We start from the raw sequence: 14,094 nt of genomic DNA on the forward strand, positions 1-14,094 counted from the left end.
CATTCCTAATAGTGGTCATGCTACACACAAGGCTGTTTTCTTAGTTCCTGAACAGTTTACATTTTGGGCAGATGAGGTACCTGACACCGATGATATGATTTGTATTGCTATCATTTTGCGCAAAAAAAGCTAAACTTATCAGAACTATTGTGTCTAAGGACTCTTGAGTGACTAAGTGGCATTAGCGTGTCAAGGTGAGGCCTTGATGGGTCCAACAAAAAAAGTGCCGGTATTATTGTCACAGTAATATTTCAATCTGAAAAGTGTATTGGATGCACTTTGGAGGTATTGGGGTTTTTGAGGTACAGTAAGTTGGTTTCAATTCAAAGTTTCTGCTGAGGAAATGTTTCCAGGGGAAAATGAAAGGTCACTGCTAGCCCCTGAAGTTTGTCAAAAAACTCAATAGTGTTATACTATACTATCCGCATAACTTTGCCTACACAAAATTAGGGAATATTATCACATTGTCAAAATACCTTAAAGTTAAGTTATGTTGTGAGTGTTGAGTTAACATCTTTATTCACTGGATTAATTTGATCATATAGTATGAAACATGTCTACAGTCACCTCATTTGGGTATGGCTAAAACTTCATGTTCAAAATATGGCCTACAGCTCTAATCAGTTTTAGGTACTGACATATAGGTGTAACTTGCGACAGTAAATGAGCTTTGGGTGATATTTTCACCTCACTGTTAACAGCGATGTGAGGTTGGGTAAATTAGTGAAGAAGCCAAGTCAAAAACAGACACCTGTAAGGATAATACTGTATTCAAAGCTAGGGCAACATAAGCCTTTCTTAAAAAAAAAAAAAACAACAACAACAACAACAAAAAACAGTTATGTGAGAATGTTGAAATGTATCCACAACATTGTCTTATCATAACATGAACATTATTTACTTGTACTATAGCAATTTTCTAAAACTAAACTCATGATTAGTTATAGGTTAGCCCACTGTCCATTTTTAGTCTCTTCAACATTAGTAGGCTATATTTCTTCCAAGCTTGTTTCTCCCAAATCTTATGCACAAATTTGTTTACATCCTTGTTGGTGAGCATTTCTCCTTTGCCAATAATTTCTGAAACTGCAATATTTTTTGAGAAAGTGGTGCCCTCTAGATTTTTGTCCATGTTCAAAAGAGTGTGTCCACGCCCCTGTCAGCCAGAGCGCTCCCATCCCCCTAATTTGCTGAGGTCAGCCCTGAATTTAATTATCTCCCAAACATAATAATCTATCCCCATTTGTAAACCTATTTAGGAAAGCGTTTCATTTTAGCCGTCTATGTCTCTCTGTCTCTCTGTGCCAACGAGTAGCCTACTGTAATACAAGATTCACAAAACATTTGTACAACTGTAAAACTATAAACTATTTTAGAGGAATATTATAGTGCTACTACCATAGGAAAAAGTAGGAGGGGTGGTGCTTCATACTTATATTTATTTGATGATCAGGTTTGTTGATAGTTGTAATCATTTGGAAGAGGTTTTTTTTTCTTTGGAAAGTATCAGTCAAAGAATTTTAATGTTGTATGCAAACTAAGTGGAAGGCTCCAATACAGAGTTTTAAGCTGAACTCACTCACTCACTCACTCACTCACTCTCTCTCTCTCTCTCTCTCTCTCTCTCTCTCTCTCTTCATTGTGATTCGCCTTTCTCTCCTCTTTTATTTCCTGTGGGACTCTCCCCTTTCTCCCCCCGCCTCACTGCACGTAAAAAGGCGATCCATGGTGCGAAAAAGTTCCTTTTCTCCGTTTCCCTTCAGTTTACGATGGCATTTATCAAACGTCTTGGCTATCTCAAGAATGAGATTATTCTCTTCTCTACTCCATTTCTACTTCTTCCACTGCCTTTGGTGATTGGGACAACGGTATGTAAATGATTTAGATGAAACTTCTGATTTAAATGAAACCTCAGATTTAGATGAAACTCAATGGAATGAATGAGGAAATTGCGTAATTTTTGCTAAATTTGGCGTGAATCAATAGAACTGATTGATAGTAATCTGTATTTTCTTTGTTTCAACAGGTTATTCATTGTAGGACTGCTTTTTCTTTAACTATGACAAAAAATAACAAAACACACGTTAGGCTACTTACGGAGAAATTACATTTCGTATGCTTGCATAAGACATGGATTAATTAAATGCATCCACAATTTCAGTGTATCATAAGAACACCGTTTTGCCAAAATGCCGTTAAAATGAGTGGGCCTGGTTTGCACCGGTTCTGTTTGGGCAGCCCTTGCACCTGTTGATGCGACTCCCCATCTCGCGCGCAGTGCACTTGAAGCAAAACGCATGGGAACTGTCCAGTGTTGCCTGAGGCTGCTGCACCCCAGTCCTGTTATTTTAACTCCTTGCTGTTAACATGAAGGGTCATGTCCAGCGTGGGAACACAGAGGCAAAAAACCTCTCCACGTTTCCACTGCTACATGTGAGATAGACACACACAGGCTGGAAGCATGTTATGATAAGCATAGCCATGCTCCCCACGTCATTGATCCACTTTCACGCACAGCAGGAGCTAGCATGTAGAAACGACTGTGCCTGGAAATGACCTGTATGAAACTTTAGGGGTGTCAGTAGAAGTCAGAAGTATGGTCTAGGTCAGTGGTTCTCAATGTGGGGTCTGGGGACCACCAGCGATCCTTGAGGAGGCTCCAGGGGGTCCCCACCAAATGTGATGTGAATTGATGGTGAAGTGTTAAACTTTACCATTATTTAATGAATGTAGAAGGATGACTATTTTGACTGTAGTTTCACTGGTATCTCTCTACCTACAATACAGATATTCATGAAATTCTGGACAAAATCATATCTAACAATACAAATATTCTCAGATTTGGTGCCAAGAGACAAAAGCTGCTTGTGCACAAAGTGCACAAACAGCTAGACCAGTGATTCTCAAGGCGACTAAAAACAACCGCACGTTGATCTTTACCCCATGAGACTTATCTTTGCCCTGTCTGCTATTACCTCTCATTAAAAATTATGTAATAGATCCCAGATGCTGGTCTGCATTTCACACATTATATGACACCTTTGCAAACAAGATCTCATTCTTGACCTCTGTGTGTGTGTGTGTGTGTGTGTGTGTGTGTGTGTTTTGCCTGTGTGTGTGCATGTTTCTGCATGCCTACACACAGGAGGCAGCATGTGCCTATGTGATAATCCTGATGGCCGTGTACTGGTGCACAGAGGCCCTGCCGCTGGCTGTGACGGCCCTGCTCCCAGCCATCCTCTTCCCCCTGTTCGGCATCATGCAGTCCAAAGATGTAAGTAAATCAATTATACTAATAAAAATGACTGCAGTGACACGTTGATTTTGCTCAGCGAGGATGGAGCAATGCATATCTTAAGTTCGGTGGCCTTGCTGTTTCAGGTGTGTATGCAGTACCTGAAGGACACCAACATGCTGTTTGTGGGGGGGCTGATGGTTGCAGTGGCTGTGGAGCACTGGAACCTGCACAAGCGCATCGCTTTGAGGGTGCTGCTCTTTGTTGGTGTGCGTCCAGCGCTGTGAGTGCAAATTCTCTGTTATGTTTGTCACTTGTAAGACCATTATACTTCAGAGTGATATCTAATCAGCCATGATACCCGCTATAGATAAGGAACATAATCAGGTTTGTTGTTGCCATCATAAAAGTGAAAGTCTCTTTCTCTTCCTGTCATTGATTAAAACATTCAAGGTCCCCTCTTCTAATCCAATGCTGCTAACAATATTTTTTTTATCTTCCTCTCAGTCTGATGCTGGGTTTCATGGGCGTGACAGCCTTCTTGTCCATGTGGATCAGCAACACAGCCACCACAGCCATGATGGTGCCTATTGTCCAAGCTGTGCTGGAGCAGCTCAACAACTACAATGAGGTGGAGATTCCTCCGATCCTCAGCTCAGAGGAGCAGGTCCAGCCGGGAGAGGCCGACAGCAAACAGCCTGGACAGACGGGCAAGCAGAGTGACGGACAAGGTGAGCAGATGGGTCAAAGATGGTGACGCTGAAGAGCGAGTACAATGAAAATGGATTGATCTCTTTGATCGAGAGAGAACCTTTAGGAAGATGTTTTATGCACAGACTACTAGACATTTTGTACAGCTTGTTTCTAATAACGCCTTTTATCCCAATCGACTGCCCAGTGGTGGTGACTTTCTTAGACGCCACAGTGGAGGCTGCCAGGCGAAAGGAAGCAGCAGAAAGGAGAAAGATGTGTAAAGGCATGACTCTGTGTGTTTGTTATGCTGCCAGCATTGGAGGCACTGCCACACTCACAGGAACAGGTCCCAATCTGGTGCTCAAGGGCCAGATGAACCAGTGAGTATTTTTTCAATGCACTTGTTGGCACCTTTTGATATTTTCAATCTTATTCATTAAAATACTTTATTCCCTATCTTGTGTTTCCCCTTAGACTCTTTCCACAAAATGGAGATGTCATTAATTTTGCCTCCTGGTTCGGCTTTGCTTTCCCTAACATGATCCTCATGCTCACGCTGGCCTGGCTCTGGCTGCAATTTGTCTTCATGGGATTCAAGTGAGTTTAGTGATGATTCAAATCTAATTACACTGACAGAGGCTTGAATCAACATCAAAAAACTTTCTACCACATCAAGTGTGCGATAGAATGTAGAGGTGACACAAAGATTTTTTCCCGTGTGATCCCTCTAGCTTTAAGAAGACGTGGGGCTGTGGGGCTGTGAAGACGGAGAAGGACATCGCTGCCTATAATGTGATCCGGGAGCAGCATCGTCAGCTGGGTCCCATGTCCTTCGGGGAGCTGAGCGTCCTGGGTCTCTTCACTCTGCTGGTGGTGCTGTGGTTCACCAGGGACCCTGGCTTTGTCGCCGGCTGGGCGACAGAAATCTTCAACTCCAAAGCAGAGTTTGTATACCTATTTCTTAATTCCTAACTGTTTTATACACCTAATTTTCACTCTCACATAAATATAGCTGATGGCACCAATAGACAGAAAACAAATCTGTGATTTATTTGCTTTGAGGAGACTTTAGAAGTAATGGGTTTGTTCATTCCTTCCTCCCTCCACCTCTCAGATACGTCACTGATGCCACAGTGGCAGTGTTCATTGCGGTCCTTCTCTTTGTTCTGCCCTCTAAAGCCCCACGCTTCTGTTCATGGAGGACTCATAGTTTTGACACAGGTGAGCCGTCTTTCTGGACAAAATACACATAGAGTGTGTGACATATAGTTATATCTGAGTTTTTTAGAGGTGCAGGCTGCACAATGATATAACACTGACATTGAATTTTTTTTAACTTTAGCGCCCCATCAAACTGCTGGCCCCACTCCAGCCCTGCTCACCTGGAAAGTGGCCCAGAAGAAGTTACCATGGAGCATAGTGCTTCTTCTCGGGGGAGGATTTGCTCTGGCCAAGGGCAGTGAAGTAAGTGGCGGTGACAGTCATAATGTTTGTTGGGATAAGTCTGGTGAAGTAGCATTTAGCGCTTACGCACACAAGCGATGGAAGAGCCCGCCTGCTGACCTGAAATGCACTGACAATATGCTCATTCAAGAATAAACTCAAGGCCTTTTTTTTAGAATTGCTTAGACATGCTATGGTAAGAATGATAATGTCTGTGTGTGTTGTACTATGGGGTGGGAGTGTGGTGGCGGCTGGTTGGGAGTGTAGCTTTTCTATATAATTTACGAGGGTTGGGGTGGTAGTAAATGAGTTGGATGGGGGATTGAAATTTTTGTGTATATTTTCACGCATATGTCTTTCGAATGTAATCTGAATTTTCTACTTTTGTTTTATTTCTTCTGCCTCTTTGTTCTGTGAAAGCACATTGAGCTGCAAATAAACTTGAATGAGTGAGAGTTAACTCCCAATGGTTGACCGAATGTTAACTCTAAGCTGTGTCAGTTATAGCTGCACGGATGAAGACTGTACACATTTCCAAAAAGAGTACAACACTTATACGTCTATGTTATACATATCTCTGCAGGAATCGGGACTCTCAAAATGGATGGGAGACCAAATGACTCCCCTGCAAACCATCCCTCCCTGGGCAATTGCTATCATTCTGTGCCTGCTGATTGCTACCTTCACAGAGTGCACCAGCAATGTGGCCACTGCTACTCTCTTCTTACCTGTCCTCGCCTCAATGGTAAGGATTCTCACAGAGAAAGTTAAAAGCGACAGTTTTAAGCCGGCTCTTAGACTGCGGGAGACCGACATTTGTATTTGGGTGAAGTGCTTCCCAGTGTTGGTCCTTTTGAATTGATTCCCCAATTGGAGTCCAGCACTGAAACTACTCCCAGTGCGAGCCGGCCTACATTCCCTTGTTTGGTTGCCCCTCTAGTTAGTCATTTGGCCTGAATGCGTTTGGTCCCTTTCCCCGGGCCCCTCCTCCCATTAGCAACCTGCCAAACGCACCAATTCAGCTCAGTGTCTTGTAATGGTGCCCACCCCACTGCAGCTGAAGAATGCTCTTACTGTGCCCAGTAGTCAGGCACTCAAGAGAACGGCAGAGCTGGACTGAGGCAGAAAGTGCCAAGCAGGGGTATTCAGAGAGATATTTATTGAGGACAAAGCAAGTGAGTGCACAAGGGTGTCTGTGTGAAAATGGGATAGAGAGAGAGGACGGGAGGAAGAAAGGAGCATTTGACCAATTACAGGCAGCTGAAAATGGGGAGATGACACTTGTGGCAGTCATGGCTTATGGCATGTCACTTCATGTTTCAGTCTGTCAAGTGAATCTTTACCATCTGATTTAAAAAAAAATATATCAGACAAGACAAAAAACTGTCTGGTGAACTGATATACAGCTCTACAGGATAAATAAGAGTAATTATAAAGTTGAAGTATTGCACTCTTCATTTATTCTGAGTGCAAGAAACGACTGTTCACTTGTCAGCTACTGTGCTGTGGGATATGTAATTCTGAAGCAAACTGCACAGTGTAATGTGTTTTGCATCGTGATAGTATGCCATTATCGCTACATATGCAGTACTTTTCCATTTTAGTTACCCATGAGTCAGCCCCGAGCATACAAGAATTACATCTTAATTACACCCACCTAATGAGCATTTTCACCCAGCACAGAATTGCACACATTTCAGTCTGAGTTATGAGTCAGTGATTACTGTGCAGAAAAACAGCCAGATGGTGGAGTGGAGAGTGTTGTCATCAAGATTGCGCTCATCCCAGTCTCAGACTGTTGACGCTTTCTGTGTGTGTATTCCAGGCCCAGTCCATTGGAATGAATCCTCTCTACGTCATGGTGCCTTGCACTCTGAGTGCCTCATTCGCCTTCATGCTGCCTGTTGCTACGCCACCAAATGCCATCGTCTTCTCCTATGGCTACCTCAAGGTTGCTGACATGGTGAGTTTGACCGTGGTTTGTTGTGTTCATTCAGTAAAGTATAGTCTGATCATGCATAGCTGTCGCTTGTAGGCCATTATTATTACACAGGTGTAAGATTGCTGCATTCATGTGTTCATATACATTTGAAAATGTGTCCTGAAACTGATAAGATCACTGTATACTTTTCCTCTCCATCAGGCCAAGACAGGAATTGTCATGAACATTATTGGTATCCTTTGCATTACACTGGCCATCAACAGCTGGGGCAAGGCCATGTTTCACCTGGACTCCTTCCCCACATGGGCTAATGTCACTGGGGTGTGAGTCTGGTCGGGGTTTGGCCATGGGAGATGTTCCAAACACACCCTGCCCTCCCCAGTCACAGGTGCCAGACAAAGAGCTCTGGTCAGAGAGACAGCACAGGATGACAAGGTGGACTGTGTCCAGGTGTCGTTGGGATACAAGCCCGTCTAGGCTTGTTTTCATTGATACTTGAGTCTTGCTTGTGAAAGTAAATGGTGATGAATGTGAGTGGGAATGAAAGAAGTGGTTGAAGAGTGGAATTAAAGTCTTGTTGAATTTACATTGCACTGTAATGGAGTTACACATTAAATAAGACACTGTGTGCCCTTAAGACAATATTCACCTCCTTTAAATGAAAATCTACTGTACCATTCTCAAGTAGCCAATGCTAGAAACACTGCTGTTCAAGTCAAGTCTTGGTTATCCATCAAAGGAAATTTGGTTTGCAGCAAAAGTGAAAACATTAATGGCATCAGTAACTTATATACTGTACATAGCGATCAACATGCAGAGCTCTTGATGAGGTAAAAGAGAATGCAGGTTTTCCACAAAGTCACATGTAACCATGTTGCCACATTCTAATAGCAATAAACCACATAGTAATATAGTAAACAAACATTGTACAAACTTGTCGCTCAAATCTCAACCCTAGATCCAAAGATGGATAACGTAGATAAAAAGGCTCAGTTGGCTTAGCCAGTTGGGGATTTATAGATCTCATGATAATTTTTTACAATATAGCAAGGAAATGAGGAAAAGTAAACATGTACTTTTGCCCTCTCACATCCTTAACCAACCATAGCCATATGTTGACTTACACATTAGGATATATGGTATTTTGTTACGTCCAACATCACTTGGACTTTGAATAGTGTATCATCACTGCAAAACCATGAAACCCTTATGTACCTTACACAAACATTGATTTATTGTATTTGTAAACACAATCTAAAAATGTAGGTCAATATGTGCTGACAGTTTGAAACTTCTAACTGCAATGTAATGAATTATAGCTGATTTTGAAATAAAGTTGTATTTAAGAATCAATGTATCATTACTTTTTTTTTTTTTTGTCAATTGTATGACTTATGCACATGTGAACTGGAACAGAAACAGGCAAAATGATGAATCAAGTCTCCTGGCTTCTTATATGTCCAATGGGTTGAAATAATAATGTTGTAAGCATTGCAATATCAATTCACCAGCTTAATAAATTGTGACAAACTAATCATGTCAAGCAAATAAGAGCCAAGAGCCAAGTAAAAGAAATGTTTTAAGACATACTGAGCATTTTTCATTCTTATTATATTGCCTCTGTATACAGTGATTTACCACCCTATAAAGATACATTTATGGCTCTGCTAACATGCATTACATAACTTTACATAAGTTTCATAATCAGTCCATAATTTCTGTTTGTTCTGGCTGAGGAATGTAAACAAATTACTAAGAATTATGTCCAACTTCTAAGGAGAATCCCACATCATACTTTTTTTTTCTTTTCCCCAGTTTCCCCATGGTGAATCCACAACACATTTCATTTTGGTGCCAGAGCAGCTGACTGTTATATGGAGCCAAGAACACAATAGTCGTTTTTGGCTAGCAAAGGCCTCCGACAAACAGTGCCACTAACCCGTTGCCTTTCCCTGCGTGACTTATGGCCTTTACTGAACATGTGTACAGTGGAGTTATTGTCTGCACGCTTTTAGAACTCTCTTTATTGGTTCAAGTCATGCACGCACTGTGTTTGAACTCCATACATTCAAACACTTGCTTTAATTGTAAGTTACCTATTTTAAGGTTTTAATAGATTCCACTGATCTGTCCAGTACAGGCTTTTAAACTGTGATGAGGCTTTAATAAAGCAGGTGGAAAAGAAACTTTAAAAACAGCATTGTCATCCCATACTGTAGTCCAAAACCAGCTGATCACACCTTCATCACCAGTCTACTCTTTCTCAACTTCATGTGACTATTATCTGCATTTGAAAGTGCAATCGTTTTGTTCGGCGTCTTGCTCAGTGACCTCCTGTCTCGTGCATAGGCTGATATAATCCTGTAAACACAGTGTGGAAAGCCGTGTAATCCTTGGGTGAATGGCCACACCTAGGCAAGGGCTCTATGTCATTGTCCTTTTGCCGAGGGATTGCATGAACCAAGGGTCAGGACAGACTTGTAATGTCTTGTGTTGTCTCACACCATAAACAATATCAGCTCTTAACACAAAGAATATATTTCACAACTCTCCATTTAGAGACTGCAGAGCACTTTATTACAACCGACACATTTGCTATCCATTCATATTTCGACCCGCTGAGAATCTACCACCATCATGAGAATTATGTCTCACAGACGAGATGTAAGATTCACAGACGCAGTAGATATTTCCACAGAGTAAACCGTAAGACACCATATGGCAGCAGACAGCACTAAACCATTCAGCAAAGTTGGTGGTGCTGTGCGAAAGAAGAGAAAGATGTTACACTCTGGCAAAGGTAGTGGAGAGAAAGAAGAGCACGAAAGGAACAGATCACATCAAAGGTCTGACCTTGACCTCAGTTCTGTTAAAATGGACAATTAAAATGTTAGACGGTTCAAGAGTGGTTAACAAGCGGTTGGGTGTATAGAGCAGTTCAGATCACTATGATCTAAGGTCCCACTGAGGGAAAAACGCTTATGTAATTACAGTGCCTTTCTCTCCCTTTGCTGCCTCTCAGCCACCCACTCATTATCCAATTGAAACACGTCCTCATGTATCATAGCCTCCATTATTGGCTATATATACATTTAAGAGTTCAGTAGGAAATGGAACCTAGAAGCTATTCTTTTTGCTTGGGCTTCATGAGACTGACGGCGCACACAAGACCTCTGGTGAACTCAGAAACACATTTCGATTCCACTCATTATAAACTAGGCCTTCTGTCTGCAGAATGAGCGAGTAAATGACTTCCAGACAAATATCCCTATCATTTGGGATTGGACAAAATCTGCTTACATGCACACAGAGGACATCACAAGGGTCTGGGTTGAAATGAAAAGCACATTTTGTGTCCAGTCCACCTGTTGCATCCGATTCAAATACAGAGAATGTTTTGTGGATGAGAATGCTTTTTAAGCTACCATAGGCCATCCACCTCCTCTGTATCAGTTACTCATGAGGACAATATATAGCCTGTTTGATACAATCAACCCTTCCTGGCACTCAAAGGATTTTGTGTAGAAATGGTTTCAGTTCGCCATTCGAGTCTCCAATTAAGTTACTGACCTGTCTCTGGCCAACAGTTAAAAGACAGAGGGCCTTTCTTTGCACCCTTTTAGGCCAAGGTACGTTGAGACTGACCAGGCCAAACTCATATTGTCCTTACAACAGTCATTTCCTTGCTAGGATGAATAGTCATAACATTTTTATCACCTAAAAGTCACCAAAAATATTTTCTCTTTTAACTCACATTACAAAATTGTATCATATATAGTACACAGATTAATATTTCATATATGTTATTGTAATGTTCTAGGACAAGCCAAGAAATATTTGTGAAAATGAACTAATACTTGACTAATATCTGAACCTGTGATTTCATCAAGATCTAAAATGTAGAGCTACTCCTACTCCTAGACAGTGACTTGGGAAAGACGGTAAAGATGACTCTTAAAGATGACAACACAAAGGATGATTTCCTGAGAATAATATAGAGTTTCTGGTTCAGATGATGACATCACATTACATTACAGGTTGAACTTTAGTCTTTTAGTTTCAGGCTTTGGGAGAAAGTTGTTTTAATTGAGTGTATTCCTTTTTAAGTTTACTAAACATATCTTTTACCGTTCATATACAGGCAGGTGATTTTCAAAATTGAACAATAAAGTTCAATTGAAAATAAAGTGTTATAATTGTGTTTTAACATGTCATTGGGTCATCGCAAGCCACCAGAGCAGCTCCAGTGGACCATGAAGTAGATTGGAATAGAGTCTATAGTATCAGGAACTCTACTGGAAGGATACAACACCATTCTTCCTCAAGAAACTCTGATGATGATGGCGGTGGAATGCCGGTCCAGAACCTCCCATAAGTGTTCAATTGGGTGGAGATTTGGTGGTTGGCACAACGATGGTACTGGTATATGATGATTGATATAATTTTCATGCTTATCATGCCATTCGGTGACTAGCCATGCCCTGCGGACAGGGACATTACCGACCTGGAACATTTCACTCCCATCAGGACACCGCAGGATGAACGTGATGAAACACTTTGTTTTTACTGATGTTTACTTCTAAAGGATTCAGTAGATCTGACCCATGCCAGCCCAGGAGACGCACCAAGCTGCCAGAACCCTTCACCTTAGGAAACAAGTACTGTAGACCTCTTTTGCATGCACCACACATGTACTGAAGAACAGGGTAAAGGATGACTCATCTGACCATATGACTTTTTTTCCACAGCTGAGTAGACCACTGCATGTGTTCTTTGCACTGCTTCACTCGCAAAGGGGCATTTTTAGGTGTAATAAGGGGTTTAAGCGCTGCAACCCAACCATTGTATCCCTCTCTGTGAAGACTGTTTTCTCGATGAAAGACTGTTTTTGAAGAAACTGCCCGGTCCCGCCTTAGATTACCGTTTTACAGTAAGCTGATTCAGAGTTGCTTGTCTGTTTTTCCCTGGATCTCGAGCCAAGGCACAGACATCAATGTCAAGCAGTATACTTCCCTCCACAGTTGTCCCTAGTTGATAAAGTCTTTCCCTCAGACTTCAATGCCACCATCACCTTAATCACTGTTCCACATGAACCATGAACAAACTCTCACTGAGGCTCTTGCCAAATGTACCCCAAGAATAAGCTCTCTCTAAAAATCAGAGATTTTTCATGTTAGTAGGGAAATAGCTCCATCTGCTGGTATAATGCAGCAAGAAGAGACAATCTCTTCAATGTATTACTGAATGAATGACCTGCTTGGACCTGCTTGGAAGGAACAACATGTGGAAAACAGCATTGTGCAGCATAAAACGAACAAACAGAATCATATTTGCAGTACTTAACATAACAGGGACCTTTCAAATAAATAAATAACTAAATAGACAGATACATAATAAATGAATGATAAATGAATAGATATGGTATAGACAGACAGACAGACAGACATAAATAAGTAAACAAGCAAGCCAGCAAGTGATTAAATAAACATTACTACTACTACTACTACAACTACTGCTACTGAAGATGGGCACTGCTGGTTATTTATTTTAGTGTCATAATTGCTTGCAGGGATCAGTTACATCAGGTGATCAGTGAATTTACAGGTGAAGTCCTTTGGGAGCCTAAGCAAATTACTGGCCATGTCCTATATACGTGTAATTGGATTAAAGAACAAATTATTTAACACCCTGAGGTTCAGTTTTCTTTGCACCTTGACCAACAACTATTCAAAGTCTATGTAGCCTACATAATCACTGAACTGGAGAGCCACCTTGTGACAGCATCACTCCCTTAGACTATTAAATACCATCATCAAAAGATAAAGGCACTCCTTTATGCAAATACATTATCAGTTGGTATGCTGTCCATTCACAACTATCAAATGATGGTTGATTCTCTCCAGAGTGAAATCAAAGCAGGAAAATGTTTATTCAAAAGGCAGTCAGCCATGTTGCTCACAGAATTCCAAGTGTAACTTAAAATTTTGACACTAAAACTGTGGGAAAATAAAGTATGACCCCATCTCTCATGAATTACTGGACTACATATATTGTATGTGACTGATCTATCATTAAGTGACACATTTTGATTTGAGCCAGCAGTGTCAACAGTGAAAATGTGCATCGAGTCACACTTTCATTGTTGAGACTTGTTTATATGAATATTCATGTCTGAATCTTTCAAACTAATGTGATGTGAATGTAGAAAATCCACAGATTAGCAAAACAAACTTAGAATACTTAAATACCTGAAACTTAAATATTGTACTAATTTAGAAAATGAGAAACTGAAAATACTGGTACAACACATCCATGTTCTTAAACTGGAAAACAAACAAACAGTCAATAGATAGATAGATAGATAGATAGATAGATAGATAGATAGATAGATAGATAGATAATTCACCGATTAACTGATTGACTGACAGATTATTATTATTCAACTGATTTAATTATTATTAAAATAGTATTAAAAATTACTATCGTCATTTTATTTTAGGGGTTATTGATTACAGATTTTGTGAATATTTCATTCAATCCACTTTGCATTGTTGTTTCTATTTTACTAAGAGATATAGGAAATTGACTTGATAAACTTTGTATTGAGCATGATACAATATTCTTTCATAAATTAGAGGCTCAAAGATCATCAGTGGCCTAATTATTTCAAATATGTTGCAATCACTTGTTTATTATGCAGCTGATGTAAGAGCCACGCAATATTTCAGGCCTTTCTGACACTGACCATTATGGACACAGAGAGAAAAAAAAAGATTATCAG

General features: G+C 40.7%; 1 protein-coding gene across 4 annotated transcripts; it reads left to right on the plus strand.

Moving 5' to 3' along the window:
- The first annotated feature begins 1,740 nt into the window (after positions 1-1,740).
- Positions 1,741-8,631, plus strand: slc13a5b (solute carrier family 13 member 5b). 4 transcript variants are annotated; one of them, XM_071527115.1, is made up of 12 exons: positions 1,741-1,868; positions 3,146-3,274; positions 3,382-3,518; positions 3,743-3,966; positions 4,134-4,308; positions 4,403-4,525; positions 4,660-4,872; positions 5,043-5,149; positions 5,271-5,392; positions 5,955-6,116; positions 7,197-7,334; positions 7,515-8,631. In XM_071527115.1, the coding sequence occupies exons 1-12, from the start codon at positions 1,770-1,772 to the stop codon at positions 7,638-7,640; spliced, it is 1,755 nt and encodes a 584-aa protein (XP_071383216.1). In that variant the 5' UTR covers positions 1,741-1,769; the 3' UTR covers positions 7,641-8,631. The 4 variants fall into 4 exon arrangements, with proteins under 4 accessions (XP_071383216.1, XP_071383218.1, XP_071383217.1 ...); XM_071527117.1 differs by having other exon boundaries at positions 3,743-3,954; positions 5,043-5,137; XM_071527116.1 differs by having other exon boundaries at positions 3,743-3,924; positions 4,080-4,308; positions 5,043-5,137.
- The last annotated feature ends 5,463 nt before the right edge of the window (positions 8,632-14,094 follow it).

This window comes from Centroberyx affinis, unplaced genomic scaffold, assembly GCF_046629955.1.
Source record: "Centroberyx affinis isolate AG114_WGS23_722 - 3 ecotype Tasmania unplaced genomic scaffold, CSIRO-AGI_Caff_v1 ptg001494l_1, whole genome shotgun sequence".
NCBI classification, from domain to species: domain Eukaryota; kingdom Metazoa; phylum Chordata; class Actinopteri; order Beryciformes; family Berycidae; genus Centroberyx; species Centroberyx affinis.